Below are 19,145 nucleotides of genomic sequence, written 5' to 3'. Positions count from 1 at the left end.
TTTTAATCAAATAAATACATAAGTATCAACTAATGTATCCATATATATATATATATATATATATATATATATATATGACATGACTTACCCCAAATAAAGAAGAATGTCCACCTCCACCCCATCATCTTCTGAGCGTTCTAGTTGTATTCGTGGTGTCAGGCAGAGAATAACCAGCTCGAATCCAAAATGTGTGATATAATGTATCGACAATGGTTGACATTGAGTTGCTGACATCCTGTGTCCTTAATTATTTCTGTGATGTTCAATATAATTTACCTACACACAAATTAATTCAAAACACATTGAAATGATAATGTGCATGACTCACTCTGAAGTGTTGTCAACACCTGCCTGGTGTACGAATCAAGTGTTTGTTTGTGACACAGACACGAGAGCCCTTTCAAAATAAAATGGTAGTATTGACTGCAGGGGGCCGTTGTAAATTAATTGTAAAAAAAATTGAAATCCCTCCATACATACAGTATATGTATGCAGACTAGAAAAGACAAACTAAATCTATTGATATATACATCATTTGACTTTCAAAAGCTGTTTCTTTAAAGATCTCCTATCATGCAAAATGCACTTTTGATGTATGTACAGAAGAAATTCAAAAATGTTTACAATGAATTTACAGCGGCCCCCTGCAGTCAATACTACCATTTTATTTTGAAAGGGCTCTCATGTCTGTGTCACAAACAAACACTTGATCCGAACACCAGGCAGGTGCTGGCAACACTTTAGAGCAGTGGTTCTCAACTGGTGGGTCGCGACCCAAAAGTGGGTCTAGGACCCGTTTCGAGTGGGTCGCGGATGTGTGAGTGAAGAAAAAAACATTGGAGAAAAAAAAAAAAACTTTTATTTTGAAGGCCCGATTTTCTAACGCTGTGCATGCAGTCGGCGTTGGACTGGAAGTACCGGAGACCATAAACGGTTTTGAAAACTTCTGTCACATAGTGATCATTTTCTCAATACAATATCTTCGAGTATTCTGGCCAATCAGAATCAAGATTGTTGCCGGAAGTCCCCACGGAGAATAACTTTGCGGTAGAACTCTTCTTTATACATCCATGGTTACAACTTCAGATAAAAATGAACACATAATGAAATATGACCCCCGGTCTGATGACTGACAGGTCACAGAACAATGGGAGCTATCTACCCTTACCCACAATTTAAAGTAAGTCACACAGACTATCTCCTCTTTACTCTTCTCGCAGCAAGATGTCAGAACAAAGTGAAAAACAAACAATGGCATAAAATATTATTAATATATCGGGTAGTAATAGATTTATTTATTTTTCTTCTCAGTGTACCAGAATGCATAGTTTATGTTAGTATTTCTAAAAATCTCCTGGGGGAGAATCCCCCCAGACCCCCCTGCTGGGGTTGGGTTTTCAGCATGCGTGCCTTTTTATGTTAGTTCAGCTTTGATTCCATCATCTCATTAAACATTTGTTCAGGGTCGGCTCTAGAACAAATCGAATGGGGGGGAAATCATTTACCAAGGGGGGGCACACACTGCCGTCAACAACCAACACACAAACACCAACGCAATTTCAAAAAACATGCTGTAAAGTCTATTGTCTTTCACACACATTGCAGGGGTGTAGTGCTATTGTATAGCGCACCTATGACTTGTGCATATATGCACGGTTGTGGCACGACCACCAAAACAGAAACATATAAGGACAGAGGGTGTCGTTTTCTCATACTGATATTCTGCATAAACTGTGCCGTTGTATTTGCTGTAAAGTGTCTTTACTGTAGGTTATTTTTTATTATATGTAGGCCTACAGCACTTTGGCTCGACCAAAAATCGTTGAAAAATGTGCTATATAAATAAAACTTGATTTGATTTGATATGGACATAGGCCACCATATAAAAAGTGTGCAAATGTATTTAGTATCCTATCCATGTGAACATGTTTTAGGTGGGGGTGGACCTAACCTCCTCTAGGAGGGTCTGGGGGCATGCTCCCCCGGGAAGATTATTTTTGAAATATTGAAGTTAAAAGCATCAATCTGGTGCACTTTGAGAGCAAAGTGAAGAGATCTATGGATAGCCTACATCTCTCAACATACATATGAAACAGAACTGTACACAGATTTACTTTTTCTTTATGGATATTTTACTAATCATTCCCCTTTTAAACTGTATTCTTGTGTTACTGTGTTACTGTTATAGTATTTCATACCCGTTTTTCATTTATTCTCTCTTTAATAACTATCATGATCATATAAAGGTATTCCTCGAAAATACTTACATAAATGGTGACCAAACCGTTTGAGACCCACTGAGATAACTTACACTAAAGTGAACTATCTAAACGAGGAGAGAGTCCTTACCTCACTGAGCTGACGTTATAAGATCCTCTCAGTCTGACAGGAGAGGACTGTCCTCCACCTTGGTGTAGAAGCAGCCCTTTATATCCGTTAGCATAGCTAGCTAACCAGATGCTAACAACAACATTCCACGTTACCGCTCGCGCACTCACAAAATGCTCTCGTGCCACACACACACAGAGATTGAATGAAACACAGAGACCCATGTACTTGTACTGTACTGTATATCATATTATTTTCGATGGCTTTACTGTATAATCAGTATAACAGATGAACAGATCGCCACTGGGCTTTCATCTAAACACACAGCCACGTAATGATAACAAAAAAAAGGTCGGGGGTCATTGGTCAAGCAACACACCAATCAGAGAGCAGCAGTGAGCACACCTCAGGCTGTGTTTTATATTTGTATTCTTTATTTCTGATGTATTACACACAAAAAACCTTTAGTGGAAACCTTTTCACTTATATGATTAAAAAAAGAAAACAACGGCAAAGTGGCAAGGCTTGCCCTCCCTGCGTTGGGGGGGCATGGCCCGTGAATGACCCCCCATGACGCCGACCCTGCATTTTTTTAAAGCATACTTTAGTTCTGTGAAGGGATATATGGGATATATCAATCCAGTCTCACGGCATTTCGTGTTCACCAACACGATTTTTAATCTATTGATTCGTGTTCACCAACACGATTTGCCCCTTTTTTTCGTGTTGCACAGCACGATTTGAAAAGCAATGTATTTCTACTGCGTGCAGCACGTCTTTTTCTCCGGTCGGGTCGAGGAAGACCGGAAACTGTGTGGTTCATAAAAACACAAAAAAATACTCAATATCAAGCCACAGTTATTGCTTTTATTTGAAATCGTATAATTTTGGACTTTTGTTGCAGTCTGTGAGGAAACTAAATGGGGCTCAGAGCCTCAGGATACTGAAATCTGTATTTTTTTAAATCTTTTTTTCCTTCTAATTTGTTATTCTTTTCAAAATAACACACTGTTATTTACTCACCAATAACACACAATTATCCTTGCTTTTATTTATTGGTTTAATTCCATAATCTCTGGCTTTTTTGGCGTCCGTCAGGAACTGAATTTCAAAATAAAAATAACCGGAAACAGACGTAGGCATTTCGAGCGATTACCCAAGATCCTCAGCTATGGTTTTAAGCTCGCTTATTGGATGTTTTAGCCGCAATGCATGCTGGGATTTGGTGTTTATATGATATGAAATCCAGAAAACATTTTAAAAGAATAAAATAATACTTAATTCCGAGCGCTCTTGCTTTTCTCTTTGAAAGTCATCACATAACGGCATTGTAATACACGGTTCGGCTGCATTGTATATTACAGATCTGCCGTAGTTCTTTATTTATAGAGCCCTGATGAGAAGACCTTTGGAAAAACTGAGAAAAAATGCCGCCGAAACTGAATACTTGACGTGGATCATAAATATATTCAACAATTAAACAACATCTTCAATTTCTCTTTACACAATACGTCTCCTTGCAGTATCAACACTAATTCGGCTGACTTTTACATTTGATCTAATTCATAGATAGGTTATATTTAAACCATAACGGTGCACAGCTGATATAAAAGGACTGTAGTTTTTAAAGATATTACTGATTTTCTTTGAATGTAAGAATGTAAATACTGAGTCTGAAATAGTATAGCAATATGCTGTAAAATTATGTGAAAGCATGCATAAAACTACACATCTTCAGATGTTGTACTAAAACACAAGTGTCCTACACTAATAATACAAAGTTATTATGGCTGTGTGTACCTTGTGTGCACCTCCTAGTGGTTAAAGCACGTTATTGAATTATTGTGTTTTATTTGATTAAAAAAATATTAAGAGTACATACTTTCATAGGGGGAAAGTATAAATATAGAATATAAAAAATCAAGAAGATACTATAAGTGATCTCTACAATAAAACAGTTTAGTGCAGAATGTACAAAGATATTAATAGGAGGAGGTGCAAAACAGAACAACGAATTAACCTTTATTTAAATATTAAATAACAGATTAAGGTCTTCTTTTAAATAAGAAAAAAACGTTGGGGGTATCTATCTACAGATAAATATTAAGCCTGACAAAGTACTTAACGTCTAATATATTGCTTTCCTGCAATGTTAACTATGTTGAAGCACTTAGCAATTATACTCTTATGTATATTATGTAGATAGAATAAGAAATGTGCAGAATATGACAGTTTAATAGTGGAGGTACACACATATTGATAGATGTCTTGTAATGCACTGTTGAGGAACCTGTGACCCAAGTGTTTCATTCATTGCATAACTACACCGTAGTTGTGTATATGATATGTCAATAAACCTTTGAAAATCTTGAAAGGGATGTGCAAAATAGCCATAATATACAGTCTTTAATTAACTATTAGTAGAGAATAACGAGTAATGAATATACTTTATTACTCGCTTCCATTCATGTCAATTGCAGATACATGTTTAGTCTTCTCAAGCACCAACTATCAAATATCTCTCCTGATTGTTGGCACTTGACAATCACCTTACCTGCATTTTACTCAGGTGTAACTAAAGTCTGATTTAAGGGTTGTTTATATTTCACATAATTAATCAGAATCTGCAAAGTAACTCAAATAAATGCAGTGGAGTAAAAATACCAGGTTAACCTCTGAATTGTAGTGGAGTAGAATTACAAAGTAACAATGACCTGTCATGTGGGTATTAATGCTGCGCATTAATATGGACACAAGCGATTTTCACCCATTTATTAATTATATGTTTTACATTTGATAACACCAATGTGTTTAATACTGGCAACTTCTAATTGTGGGGAAAACCAAAACGTTCAGTAGAGACGTCCCATAGAACATTTTGCGAAACACAATAGCCAGCATGTGTAGTTCTGGGGGGGCGTTCGATTCCAGTTTTGGATAGTCTGGCGTGGTTTCGTTCCATTTCACACAGCTGTTTGACGCTCTGCGTAACCTTACGGGGACTGTAGTCCTAAACGATAGCTGGGGATTATGGGTAGTGTAGTGTCTTCGGCCATCCTAAACTCAGAAATGTTGACAATCGCAATGATGCTCGAAATGTCCCTTATAGGCCTACGTCTGTTTCCGGTTATTTTTATTTTGAAAATCAGTTCCTGACGGACGCCAAAAAAGCCCGAGATTATGGAATTAAACCAATAAATAAAAGCAAGGATAATTGTGTGTTATTGGTGAGTAAATATTAGTGTGTTATTTTGAAAAGAATAACGAATTAGAAGGAAAAAAATATTTAAAAATACAGATTTCCGTATTCTGAGGCTCTGAGCCCCATTTATTTTCCTCACAGACGGCAACAAAAGTCAGAAATTATACGATTTAAAATAAAAGCAATAATTGTGGCTTGATATTGAGTAACAACATGTTTTTATGAACCACACAGCTTCCGGTCTCCCACGACCCGACCGGAGAAAAAGACGTGCTGCAGGCAGTAGAAATACATTGCTTTTCAAATCGTGCTGTGCAACACGAAAAAAAGGGGCAAATCGTGTTGGTGAACACGAATCAATAGATTAAAAATCGTGTTGATGAACACGAAATGCCGTGAGACTGGGTTGGATATATGCACTGTACTTCACTTTTATTAATATTGTATGCTGAAAAGCGTATATATTACAGCATGATTTTTTGTTGAATAGATTTGAGTGCTTCAAAATGTTGGGTATTGACCAAGTAAAAAGTGGGTCCCGAGGCCTGACTAGTTGAGAACCACTGCTTTAGAGTGACAGACATGCACATTATAATTTCAATATTTTTTGAATTCATTTGTGTGTAGGTAAATTCAAATGAACGTCACAGAAATAATTAAGGACACAGGATATCAGCAACTCAATGTGAACCATTGTCGAGACATCATAACACACATTTTGCATTTGAGCTAGTTCATAAAACATTCTCTGCCTGACACCACGAATAAAACTAAAACGCTCAGAAGATCATGGGGTGGAGGTGGAAATTATTCTTTATTTGGGGTAAGTCATGTCATACATTTATATATATCGATAAATGAGTTGATTCTTAGGCCTTTGTTTGATTACAAAAAAGGATAAAATCACTATTACACAAGAATACATTTCTTTATTTTAAAGAAAGCATGTTATTTCACTTCATTTGTCTCATTTACAGATTAGATCCTAGATGGTGACATATCAGATTTGTCAGTAGGCCACATTTAGAAACTAAAATGTATTTTTTAGCCACATGGAAACTATAATTGTGTATCGATCAGACTTCATTAGATATATATTTGTTTTTGCAGGGGCGATACTTCTCAGTTTGAGGATAACTCATCAGGCAAGTAAGTGACTGTTTAGTATGAAAAGCATGGATAGAAGAAATACTCAGACCCTTAAGTTATAGTATAAGTAACAATTCAACAATGTCTAGGTATTGTCCTGTAGTAAAATGTCCCCTGTTAACTCTATACGATTTGTGATATGAATGTAAAAAGAAGTAATGCAAAGTTCTGTGGCTGAAAATGACTTTTATCTAATGCCTCACATTGAAAATATAAATAATTTGACCTCTCGGCCTTAAACAGTTACTTACGATATCTGCAGGTCTTGAAAAAGTATTTTAAGAGCATTTTAAAAGCATTTGTATTTTAGTTTTGTGGCATTTAAAACAAGGGAAGTAACTTTTTGGTAGAACTGCTAACTTTTGAGAAACCATTGGTAAGCATACTATTTGTTTCTTTTGATGTAAAACCTTAATCAGACAACAAAACGACAGCTGTCAAAAATGTACTGGAGTAAAAAGAAACATATATGTAAGCTTCTCAACAAGTGTATTCCTGTCTAGATGTTTTACTATTTGGCATGGTGAACATATCTTTGTCACTGTCCTTACCCTGCAGCTAACTTGGCTCTGGGAGGAGCGGCTGTATCGTCAACAATGTGGGACTACGCCCATCGACCAAGCAATGCAATTGATGGCAGAGATGAAACAAACCAATTTATCCACAGGAGCTGTTTTGCCTCTCTGGTGGAGAAGGACCCCTGATGGAGGGTTGATTTGGGGGGTCTGTTTGACATCTCAACCATTGAAATCCTCCGAAGAACAGATTGCTGCGGCTATGAACTTGACTCGGCAGGAATCCTCATTAGTAGCCCACTGGAGAACACTACCAGGTGATCGAATAGGTTAAACTAGCCTGACAATCGGACAGGGTTTTCATTTTCTTCTCCCCCCAGCATAACATTACATTATATTTCATTTGGCAGACGCTTTTATCCAAAGCGACTTACAGTAAGTGCATTCAACCAGGAGGGTACAGATTAACAAGAATCATGTAGGTACATTAGTTTGAACTATGCCAAATCATTCGAAGCGCTAGTACCTTAGCTTCAACTAAGCCAAACCATTTGAAGTGCTATACCTTAGCTTCAACTATGCAAAACCATTCTAAGCGCTAGTACCTTAGCTTCAACTAAGCCAAATCATTCGAAGCGCTAGTACCTTAGCTTCAACTAAGCCAAACCATTTGAAGCGCTAGTACCTTAGCTTCAACTAAGCCAAACCATTTGAAGTGCTAGTACCTTAGCTTCAACTAAGCCAAACCATTTGAAGTGCTATACCTTAGCTTCAACTATGCAAAACCATTCGAAGCGCTAGTACCTTAGCTTCAACTAAGCCAAATCATTCGAAGCGCTAGTACCTTAGCTTCAACTAAGCCAAACCATTTGAAGCGCTAGTACCTTAGCTTCAACTAAGCCAAACCATTTGAAGCGCTAGTACCTTAGCTTCAACTATGCAAAACCATTCGAAGCGCTAGTACCTTAGCTTCAACTAAGCCAAACCATTCGAAGCGCTAGTACCTTAGCTTCAACTAAGCCAAACCATTTAAAGTGCTAATACATTAGCTTCAACTAAGCCAAACCATTTAAAGGAGACCTATCATGCTATATTTGAATAATATATTGTCGGGCCATACCTATATAAGGTATATTTATACGTTTTCTTTTTGAAAATACCAAACAGATCATGCCTTTTAGCCATGCCTAATTTCGCTCTATTTTGCTCTCCTCCACCCCTGTCTTTGCATGCACTGCAGCTGACCACGCCCCCCTGCAAAGGAGGGGGCCGAGTTACGAGCGTCATGTTACCATGGTGTTACCATGATGCCACGGCAACCTCTCATTCCCCTGATTGGTGGAGAGTTGCCCATATAGGCGGAGCTCCTCGTCACTGACGTCAGACTATTTTCAAATCTGTATCAGTCTGTATCAGATCCGTTAAAGCCCAGTTTTTAGAGATTTTGGGTTTGGAGGAAAAGAGAGAGGGTTGTGTTTTCTGACACTTAGTGAGTTCCCTGACACACCGGGGACACATCTTCATGTATAAAAGACGTGCAAAGGTGCATTTTGCATGATACAGTAGGTCCCCTTTAAAGTGCTAATACATTGGCTTCAACTAAGCCAAACCATTCAAAGTGCTAGTACCTTAGCTTCAACTAAAACATTCCGTTCTAAGTGCTTGAACATTATTACAATATGTATAGAGATTTCATTGGCCGAGGTGCAGTCAAAAAAAGTGTGTTTTCAGTCTGCAAAGGAACTTATCACATCACACTTACTTTATGTTCATGTTGAATATTTTTCAGGTGAGTTAAGTTGCCAGGAATCACTGATTGAGGTTTTAAATCTGTACTGTACTTCCTGTCTGTCCTCCTCCCTCAGATGTGCAGTCATTCCTGTGAGCAGTTCAGTTAAAATGACCTTCCATTGCAACCAGAAGCAAGTACGCTACGTCCACATTATCCGTCCAGGAAATGATACTACACTTCAAGTTTGTGAGGTCAAAGTGTTCGCTGCAACCCCCATCACAGGAGGTAACAAACACTAAACAATGGCACCTAAAGCTGATTCAATTAAGCACTGGGAACATAATTAAGTAGATATCTGAACAATATTGTTAGTGTTTTGATACTTACATAAAGTGATCAGCTCATTTTCAGACAGGTTTTTATATAAATGGATCAGGACAAAAAGTGGGAGAATCTTTTTTCCTGAAACTTTCAGAATCTCTTTACGAAGAGGGGACACATGTTGATGTAGAAGAGACATGAAGAAGTGGATTTAGCATAATAGGTGACCTTTAAGGGCTTTCATGTGTAGATGTTTTACATATTTTGCATTGCAAACATAAATCTTTGTCACTGTGCTCACACTGCAGTGAATGTGGCTCTGGGTGGAGTGGCTGCGGCGTCATCACAGTACGACATTTACCATCGACCAAGCTTAGCCATTGATGGCAAACCTTATTCAGACCATAGTCTGTACCAGAGCTGTTTTAGCTCTTTGACGAATAGTAACCCCTGGTGGAGATTGGACATGCGGGGTCTGTATGACATCTTATCCATTGAAGTCCTTCGAAGAACAGATTGCTGCGGCAATGTGGTTAATGGGGCAGAAATACGCATTGGTAACTCACTGGAGAACAATGGCAACAACAATCCCAGGTGATGAGAAGACATTTTGTTTTCACAATATTATTCACACTGACATTGTGTTCATGTGGGATATTTTCCTCTGGATAAAGTAGGCCGACTTTGTTTAGTTTGGCCTTAACCAATCAGCATAAGGCATCTTGTTCCTAAAATAGTGACATAATGGGTACCCATTGCTAGCCAATATGCATTTTCTAACTGTCCCTTTTACCCTCCTTTAGATGTGCAGTCATCACCGTGACCAGTAATGCTACCATGACCTTCAACTGTAACCACATGCAAGGACGCTACGTCAACATAATCAACCCTGGAGTAGGAAAAGATCTTCATCTGTGTGAGGTCAAAGTGTACACCACTACCCAACTTACAGGAGGTAATGCGTCACTAAACAATGGCATCCAAGCTTGATTAACTGATGGAGTGTTTCTTATGGGAACATCATGAAGTATACATTTACACAATTTGGTTAAGTATTGCTTCTATGGTTAAAGCACCGATTTCCACCTGATTGTTTTCATTAATTTTGTCATAACTGCCTTTATACCACTCTTGCCAGCTAATGTTGCACCAAGAGGAATAGCTACGCTGTCTTCAGCACCTGCTTCTACACAAACTTCTCAACATATGGCTATTGATGAACACCCTGGGCCGACGGATGCTCTGGAAACCTGTGCCTCCGTCGCACTGCAAGACAACCCGTGGTGGCAACTTGACCTGAGGAATATCTACCGCATAACTGCTGTGTCTATCCTCAGCTCAGGAGACTGCTGCTCGGAGCAGCTGAACGGGGCGGAGGTCCGCATCGGCCTCAGCAAGGACGTTACCAACCAGAGGTGATACAAGCACGAACAAAAGATACAGTAACTTACTTGCCGCATAGCATTAAAGATATTATACTGTTTTTCATCAATATACTATAGGTCTCAGATATATACAGAACATGTCTCTGAAGTGTTCTGCTCGAAATACCAAACAGATCATTGCAGCATTACCCATAATCCCCTCTGTTTCAGCCCTGTTTCCAAAGTGCTGATTCTCTGTCTGTTACTTTAGATGAAAATAAGGAGCCACTCCCCACGCCCCTCTGAGAGACATTTGGTTACAAAGAACACAATGGTGCTCTAGGAGGAGATTCAGGTGATAAGGTGGGGGGGGGGGGGTTACCTTGGTTGCTGATTGGCTAATGGTTACACAAGACAAAAAATTGGGCAAAATCTGATCAGCTCATTTTCAGACAGGTTTTTATAGAAATGGATCAGGACAAAAAGAGAGAGAATCTTTTTTCCTGAAACTTTCAGAATCTCTTTCCACAGAGGGGACAAATGTTGATGTAGAAGAGACATGAAGAAGAGGGGACACATGTTGATGTAGAGGAGACATGAAGAAGAGGGGACACATGTTGATGTAGAGGAGACATGAAGAAGAGGGGACACATGTTGATGTAGAGGAGACATGAAGAAGAGGGGACACATGTTGATGTAGAAGAAACATGAAGAAGAGGGGACACATATTGATGTAGAAGAGACATGAAGAAGAGGGGACACATGTTGATGTAGAAGAGACATGAAGAAGAGGGGACACATGTTGATGAAGAAGAGACATGAAGAAGAGGGGACACATGCTGATGTAGAAGAGACATGGAGAAGAGGGGACACATGTTGATGTAGAAAAGACGTGAATAAGTGGAATTTGCATAATAGGTGACCTTTATTCTCCCTTTTAACATCCTCCTTCTTTCAGGTGTGCCATCATCTTCGTTTCAGAGGGAGAGCAGAAATACAACTACCAATGTGGAATAATGGAAGGACGCTTCGTACATGTTTACCTTCCTGGTCTACAGAAGACTTTGACTCTTTGTGAAGTAGAGGTGTATGGTACTCTGCTTGGTAAGCTCCAAATGATAATGGCTGTTTAGACTTCTCCTAAATCTCCAGACTGCATTGTTTACTTGACATTAAACAGAAGCCTTTGTTATATTTCTTCCAGTAAAGAATGCTTTTCTTGGTTCTGTTTGACCCTCACTAGAAAACGTTGCTTTGAGAGGACTGGCTTTTCATTCTTCCTCAAGTCTGGAAAACAGTGTAGCCAGCAAAGTCATTGATGGCAATCAGTCTTCCACCTGCAGCGTAGCCATTGAGCAGCCAGGTCCGTGGGTAACAGTGGATCTACTGCTTCCTTACAGTGTGACTGCAGTCCAACTCGCCTACAGCTCCGACTGCTGCTTCAGGTACGATGTCCGTGTAGACGACACAAGGTGATATATAGTTGGACAATGTTGGAGGAATGCATAGCTCGACCTATTTCTCATAATTTGTCTCGTGGGTAGAACACTTTTTGAAATTATATAAATTAAGTTTAAAGGTAAATCAAGCAGAGTTTCATATACTTCTTCTTCTTTATCTTTTTCAGCTGTAAGGTCATCTCCAGTAATTCATATTCTTTGATGACCCTGGATTGCGGTGGGATTGTGGGTCGCTATGTGACTGTGATCCATCATGGCGTAGCACCGCCTCTGTGCGAGGTGGAGGTCTATAGCACTTTGGAAAATCTTCAAAACAGATTCCCTCAGCTGCCCCCGCCCCATGGTAAACATATAACGCTGTATTACAATCTCTTTACAATACAAACATCCAACCAGGATTGTAAGGCTCATACCATTTGCAGACGATACTGTCATCTATCAGTATCTTGTTAAAACCAAAGATCAAATCATCTACTGAATGAAAATGTAAAATGTTACTCCAACAAAGACTTTTGGATTGGGCTGTATGAAGACGTTGCTACCTGGAGGTGGTCTCTGTCAGGTTATTATGGAGCGAGTGAAGCTGAGTTCAGGAACTGGGGTGCTGGTGAACCCAATCTGGAGAGGGCCACCCAGGACTGTGCAGGCATACAACACACGGGAGAATGGAGAGACCTGCAATGTGACTTACTTAACTTCTTCCTATGCTTTGATGGTAATATGAAGGAAAATATTATGCACACATCAACATTTATTCAAAGCTAATGCTCTTTTATTCCAGGAACGAGTAGGTTTTCGTTGTGTTTCGGTGCATCATGATTCTTTCTGTGTTCACAGGCAGAACAGGTGCACTCAAAAGCAAGATTCTCCTGGAAACAGCTATGAATTGGGCCGACGCTCACAGCTACTGTAGGAAACACCACACAGACCTGCTCAGTGTGAGAAACCAGGCGGAGAACCAGGAAGTCCAGAGCATGGTGCCGGAAAGAAAGCTGGCCTGGATCGGCCTCTTTCAAGACTCCTGGAAGTGGTCGGACGGGAGTTACTCCTCGTTCAGATACTTGTCTCAGGAACAACTCCTTTTAGGAGAGGGTCCCAACTGCGCTCATGTTTCCGACAAGAAATGGAACGCCAGGTCCTGCGACACCAAATCTATGTTTCTCTGCTACAGTAAGTGCTACAGGGGGTCAGACAATAAATCATTTTGTTTTTGGCACTTTTTAATAGCGGGTAGCTGGCTCCTCCATCAGAACTTTTTCATTTTTCAAAATAACAAACATTAATCCTAGGGCTTAGGGTTATTTAGAGAGTCTGAAAAACACAAAAATAGTGCGTATTTAGAGAGTCTAAACAAAACTAAAATGGTTGCGACAGATAACCCACTAGTACAGTTTTTTTTAAATGAAAGGATTTGGTGCACCATAAATATTAAATTCAATTCATTAAAAATATAATTGTTTGATTAACTGATGATGAAAAATAATAACATAGTTTGTATCCCCACTCACATTGTTGACATGCATTATTGTTTACCTTGATTATGTTTATTTAATACATGTATATAGAGTATATGGATTTGATGTAAAGTGCCAGGTACCCAGCTATTTGTTAATATATTTGAAATGCACACGTTTGTTTCTGTGATAAATAGGGATGGGTATCGTTAGGATTTTATCGATACCGATACCGGTACTGCTTATAGGTATCGGTATTTTTCGATACTCTTATCGATACTTTTCAATAATTTGGTGCTCAAAATTATAGACATGAATACAAGATGTGAAGATTAAACAGTCATTTTATTGTAATTTTCTTGCAGGAATAACTGTATAACTTATACATTAGCTTCTCAGAAGCAGACACAAATAAATAAATAACTTAAAGGGGCCTGGCTCGCCCTATCATGCTTGTTGGGGTTTTCCCTCAGACAGAGGATGAAAAGAGGCATTTGTTTTGCGCACCCAGACCTTCGATCGCTTCGCTCTGTCCGCCATGCCTGCGGGAGTCTCACAACAATAATAAGAGCGCTGTTGAGAGAGATGACGAGTGGCATTTACAGTGGCCAATCAGAGGGGTCTCAAACAGGATACATCACACAAGATGAAGGTTCCCAACCAACCAGAATGGTTTAAAGTAAAACTAAGGAAGTAGACGTAACAGATATAGGGTGGCGAAGTCCCTCCCCTTCCGGTGGACCTCCATGGGACCTTGGCCCTTTCTAATTTCTCTAACTCCCTCCTCGACTCCTATCCTCGAGACTTAGTCCCGCCCACAGGAGATGCGAACGGAGGAGTCGAGGAGGGGAACCGAGGAGAGAGGAGGGGAAGCAGCAGGCGGTTAGAGAAATGAGAACTCCTCTCCTCTGAGCGGTCATTTTAAAGAGACGTCCATCAATGATGACAGGAGGCACAGCAGCCCTCTGTCTGATGGACAGATGTGTTCATGACGACTTATATATTTACTTTTAATTCATTCACAGTGCGGTATAATGAGACAATAACAGGCTACAGATGTGGACACACACATACACATATATATTTATATAAATATATACCATTTCAGAATCAAACAGAGCACTCTCATAATAACGTAACACTATCAGCGACTGGATATATCCCCCCCTCTCTGGTCGCTACAATGAGGGAAATAAATATTACGGGCCAAAAGTTTTATTTACAAGTATTAAAAGTAAGCAGAGGACACCAAACCAACTGAGACCTGTCTGTCCGCTGCATCTGCACACACTGTACCACACACACCTACACACTGTACAACACACACACATACACACTACCACACACACCTACAGCTCCTAAAGCATAATCAGGCTACAGCCGTTGTGTATTTTATTATGTGAAGCACTAAATGGTCTTAGAAAAATATCAACTCTTTGTTTGTAGATATCTACTAAACTAAAGCAAATAAAGAGAATAATGTTGTTCTGTTATACTGAGTGATATATATTATACACACGGCTCTGCTTTCTGCACGGACCTCACAGCTGTTCTCACTGTAAACATCGCGTTGCGATGAGAGCAGTTAATAAAATAATATCCAGGGGATGCATGCAGAGCTGTCATTGGCTGAGATAAGTCCGGCCGTGCGTCACGACTCTTTGAAACATCTCTGTTCCCGGAAATGCATCCACGAAGGAGCCGTGGAGAACCGTGGAGGACCCATCAGTGTATCCTCGGTTATAGCTGAGCCTCCTCGACGCTCGATCCTCGAAGTGCATTTAGAGAAATGAGATGTCCTTCAACATGGCGCGCTAAAATTCATTTCCGGGTCACTACCGGAGGAGTCGAGGAGTCGAGGAGGGGGATTTGATGAAATGAGAAAGGGCCCTTATTTCGAAAAAATTATGTATTGAAGTCAATGGAGAGAGAAAGATTATCTTTCGATCCCGTTTGAATTGTGCCACAAATTACACATATGATGTTTGTCAATTTAAAAGATAATTTTGCAAGTCAAAAAAAATAAAATGTGTCGTAAAACTGTGAAGTAACACATTTGTTTGTGTGAAACGCTCAATGAACTACATCTCCGGTCTAGCAGAACAACACACGTCACCAAGATGGCCGTCACTACTGTCTTGTCAACAAAACGATTGACTACCCTCACTATCACCACAATGAACTCTTCAGAGGGTTCACGAAATATGACTACTACTCTTACTGTTTAACATGTTGGGTTACTTAATGTTACTTCATGTTAAGGCTAATCAAAATGACACGGCTGTAATGCTAACCAACGTGCTAGCTACTAGCTAGGTAGCTAACTTGATCCAGCCACTCCTGGTCCTTTCATCAGACGGGAAGCGAAAGAACAAGCAAGACCCATTGCTGGTATGATAATAACCTGGTACTAAGCACACAGGCATCTTGTTAAAGTTATCTTATCTTAGCCAGTGCCATATAGATCGATTCTATCTATATGGCGCTGATCTTATATCTCTTAGTGGAGGAAAACAATTGTGACATCACTTACGCGACTTTGGGATTTGTAGTCTTTATAGTTGCATATTTTTCATAGTCTTATATTTCAACAGTTTTACGACAAACTGTGACTTTTTTGACATGGAAATTATTTTTTAAGATTGACAAACATCATATGTGTAATTCATGGCACAATTCAAACGGGATCGAAAGATACGTTTTCTCTTTCCATTGACTTCGATACATTATTTTTTCGAAATAAGGTCCCATGGACCGGAAGTAGATGGGCGTGACTTCGCCACTCTATACCGATAGCAGCACCGTTTGTCCAGCGGCTTACCGGTATACCGATACCGTCCAATCAGGTACCGGTATTGACTTAGTACCGGTTCTCGATACCCATCCCTAGGGATAAACCTGAACCATTGTCTGCCTTGGATGGATACAATTCATCTTAAAGTCACTTAATTAAAGTCAATTTACTAGAACAATGAACAAATACTAGGGCTTCTAAAATCATAAAATTCAATAACATTACCACTATTTTCCAGCGTTTAAGAAGAAGACGTTTGTGAGGATCAGTGCTGACTTTGACATAAGTGACCCAGCCGTTCAACAACAAATCGTGATCCAGGTGAGAATAATACATCTTGTTTCATATTTGCATTTATAACAGTTTACTCCCGTAGTTATTAACAATATATAAGAACTTTAGCGTATGAGTGGCTGGATTTCAAGTTGGGACAAATGTAACTCCTGGTATTTGTGTATGTTTCTTAGCTGGAGGCAAAGATGAGAGACATGGGAATCACTGATTTCAAGATCAACTGGAAGATGTCCGGACAACAAAAACAACCATGACAACCTCCCATTGAATTAACTTGTTTAGTTGTACATGCTTGTTCACTTGTATACATTCTGCAATGTTTAAGTAACCCTCTCAGAGAGACATTTTATAAAAGTTGATGTCAAACTCAAATGTTAGTTGTGTGTAAGAATATACTATACTATAAGTCTAAAATAGACAGTGTCTAAGCAAGGTGTCATAACATTTTACATGTAACGTACTTTTTTTGGCAATTTAAGTTCAATATGTGAACAACATTATGATTTTTTAGTAATGAAATGTATCTAATTTCAGTTTGACTTGTGCATTTAGTGTCGGTTTTTAAATATAGATTTTATTTGTTTTTAATCCTCTTTCGTTTTCTGTGTAAGGAGCCTTTGTGAATAGCTGAGTTTAGAAATGTGCTGCAGGAGAGTTTGCCTGTTTACTGGCTTGTAAAAACTCCAATATAAAGCCCAAATATCTTGAAGTCATCCTCAATATAATTGACCTTTACATTTTGGGCCTTGTTTTTCAAGCCTTCTATTGACAGATAAATATGTAAAGGGGGAGTAGTTGAAAAAATGTGAACTTATTTGTGTACTTGCGTAAATAAATGCAGTACCTTAAACCTCTTTGTTTTGATTTACTCAATGTAACTGGAAGAAAAGCATTGTATATTAGTTGCTTTTTGCCATGTACTGTTAAATTAAGAAGTTAATTGTCACAAAATGAAAGAGATAAGCTAGCCTGTTTTTGCATTTCAAAATGATGCATGACTAATATGGTTAATACTTGATTATTTAAGATGCATTTTGAGATCAGACATATGTATAATTTGCCCCTTCAAATGTTTCTAATACTTATTGTGAATAAAAATAAACACATTTAAAAAGAGGAATGAAAAAGCCCATTTTGTTAAAATAAATATTTTCCGAGTAATGCTCGCACATCAGACAACAGAGAGTTAAAGGGGCCTTAATGCTCTAATTTTCAGGTGTATATCAGTATGTAGTGTCTCTACTTTAAAGAGTCCTCTCCTGCTGATGTTCAGGTGTATATCAGTATGTAGTGTCTCTACTTTAAAGAGTCCTCTCCTGCTGATGTTCAGGTGTATATCAGTATGTACAGTATTTGTATTAAAATACAAATATTCAGGACGCTCTGATCAGGGTACCCTGATGTTATGGTGTATTATAAACAATAAAAACAAAGTCAATTTATTGTGGAAAAAACTGATTCAACGTTACATAGAAACCGAACTGACATTCTCAAATTAAAAAATTATAAAAAAACAAGTTAAGTAGAGTTATACAATGTTCTATCTACATTATCTTTTGTTTAATACTTTGGTGTGTGGTAGAAGAACAAAAAATAATCAAAGCAAGATTTCAGCCTCTCCTTTCTAAAATCGTTGCTGGTTCTTCATTTATACCACCGTCTAAGTCCGTTTTTTGTTATTCTCAGCGTTCTCTTCAAGCCCACCTCGATGTTTGTAGGAAGTCCTTTTTCTATCAGTAGATTGCGAAACTGACAAAGCACAAAGAATTTAATTTAGCAATAATTATTCGAACAATGGATAATTACACTGATTAATTTATGGATAAAAAACCTAAATAAAGTCAACATTAACTTACAAACTGAATGGGGATTGGCATTCTTTGTTATTTACCTGCACTTGCACCAGCTTGTTGATGTCGTCTTCACTCAGCTGTGACGTAGAGGTGAATTTGACTCTGATGTTGATGATATGTTTGCCTGTGAACACACATGTATTAAAACACACAATTACAAAGTATTAGCAAGACTTATGCTTAGCTGTGAGAACCTATAAAGGTTTTTGAAGGGTTGTTTAAGGGAATAAAGTTGACTTGGCACAAACTTTGTCAAAAATGAATAGAACAATAACATTACATTTTAGCATAAAAACTAGAAATTGTCAAATTAGGTAAAGAGACTCATTGAAGAGTTGTGGATGTGAGGTTTTCTCTTATCATGACAACATTCAGAATTAGCAGGCATACTTAATGTTCTCTCACCATTAAGGGATGTTGTTTGCAACGACTGTAAAGTTGAAAGCTGCTCAGGAGAAGTACTCTCTGTACTGGTTGAGTGTACCTTGATGGTGGTTATCTGACTTGGAGTCGCTGTGGTGGTAGAGAAAAATAGTTGTTATGAGTTTATTCTTTTTTCAAATATTTATATTGGATGGTTCCGATTTGAACCGCATCAATAACACTGAAAACGTATTCAGTTACTTGAAATGGTTCTCGTTTGTTCCACTCCTTTAGTTGAGGGCTGCTCAAATGTGGT

At 38.7% G+C, this 19,145-nt stretch overlaps 1 protein-coding gene across 1 annotated transcript; it reads left to right on the top strand.

Moving 5' to 3' along the window:
* Positions 1 to 1,097: 1,097 nt before the first annotated feature.
* Positions 1,098 to 12,549, top strand: LOC117533708. The gene is made up of 10 exons (XM_034197605.1): positions 1,098 to 1,180; positions 6,641 to 6,679; positions 7,238 to 7,511; positions 9,060 to 9,211; positions 10,051 to 10,202; positions 10,386 to 10,662; positions 11,570 to 11,715; positions 11,855 to 12,083; positions 12,239 to 12,414; positions 12,533 to 12,549. Exons 5-10 carry the CDS (start codon positions 10,085 to 10,087, stop codon positions 12,547 to 12,549), a joined length of 963 nt encoding a protein of 320 aa, XP_034053496.1. The 5' UTR covers positions 1,098 to 1,180; positions 6,641 to 6,679; positions 7,238 to 7,511; positions 9,060 to 9,211; positions 10,051 to 10,084.
* Positions 12,550 to 19,145: the final 6,596 nt, after the last annotated feature.

The sequence above is a fragment of the Gymnodraco acuticeps genome, unplaced genomic scaffold, assembly GCF_902827175.1.
Source record: "Gymnodraco acuticeps unplaced genomic scaffold, fGymAcu1.1, whole genome shotgun sequence".
NCBI classification, from domain to species: Eukaryota; Metazoa; Chordata; class Actinopteri; order Perciformes; family Bathydraconidae; genus Gymnodraco; species Gymnodraco acuticeps.
The sequence above is the reverse complement of the archived record's forward strand: the minus strand, read 5'-3'. Positions and strand labels throughout refer to the sequence as shown.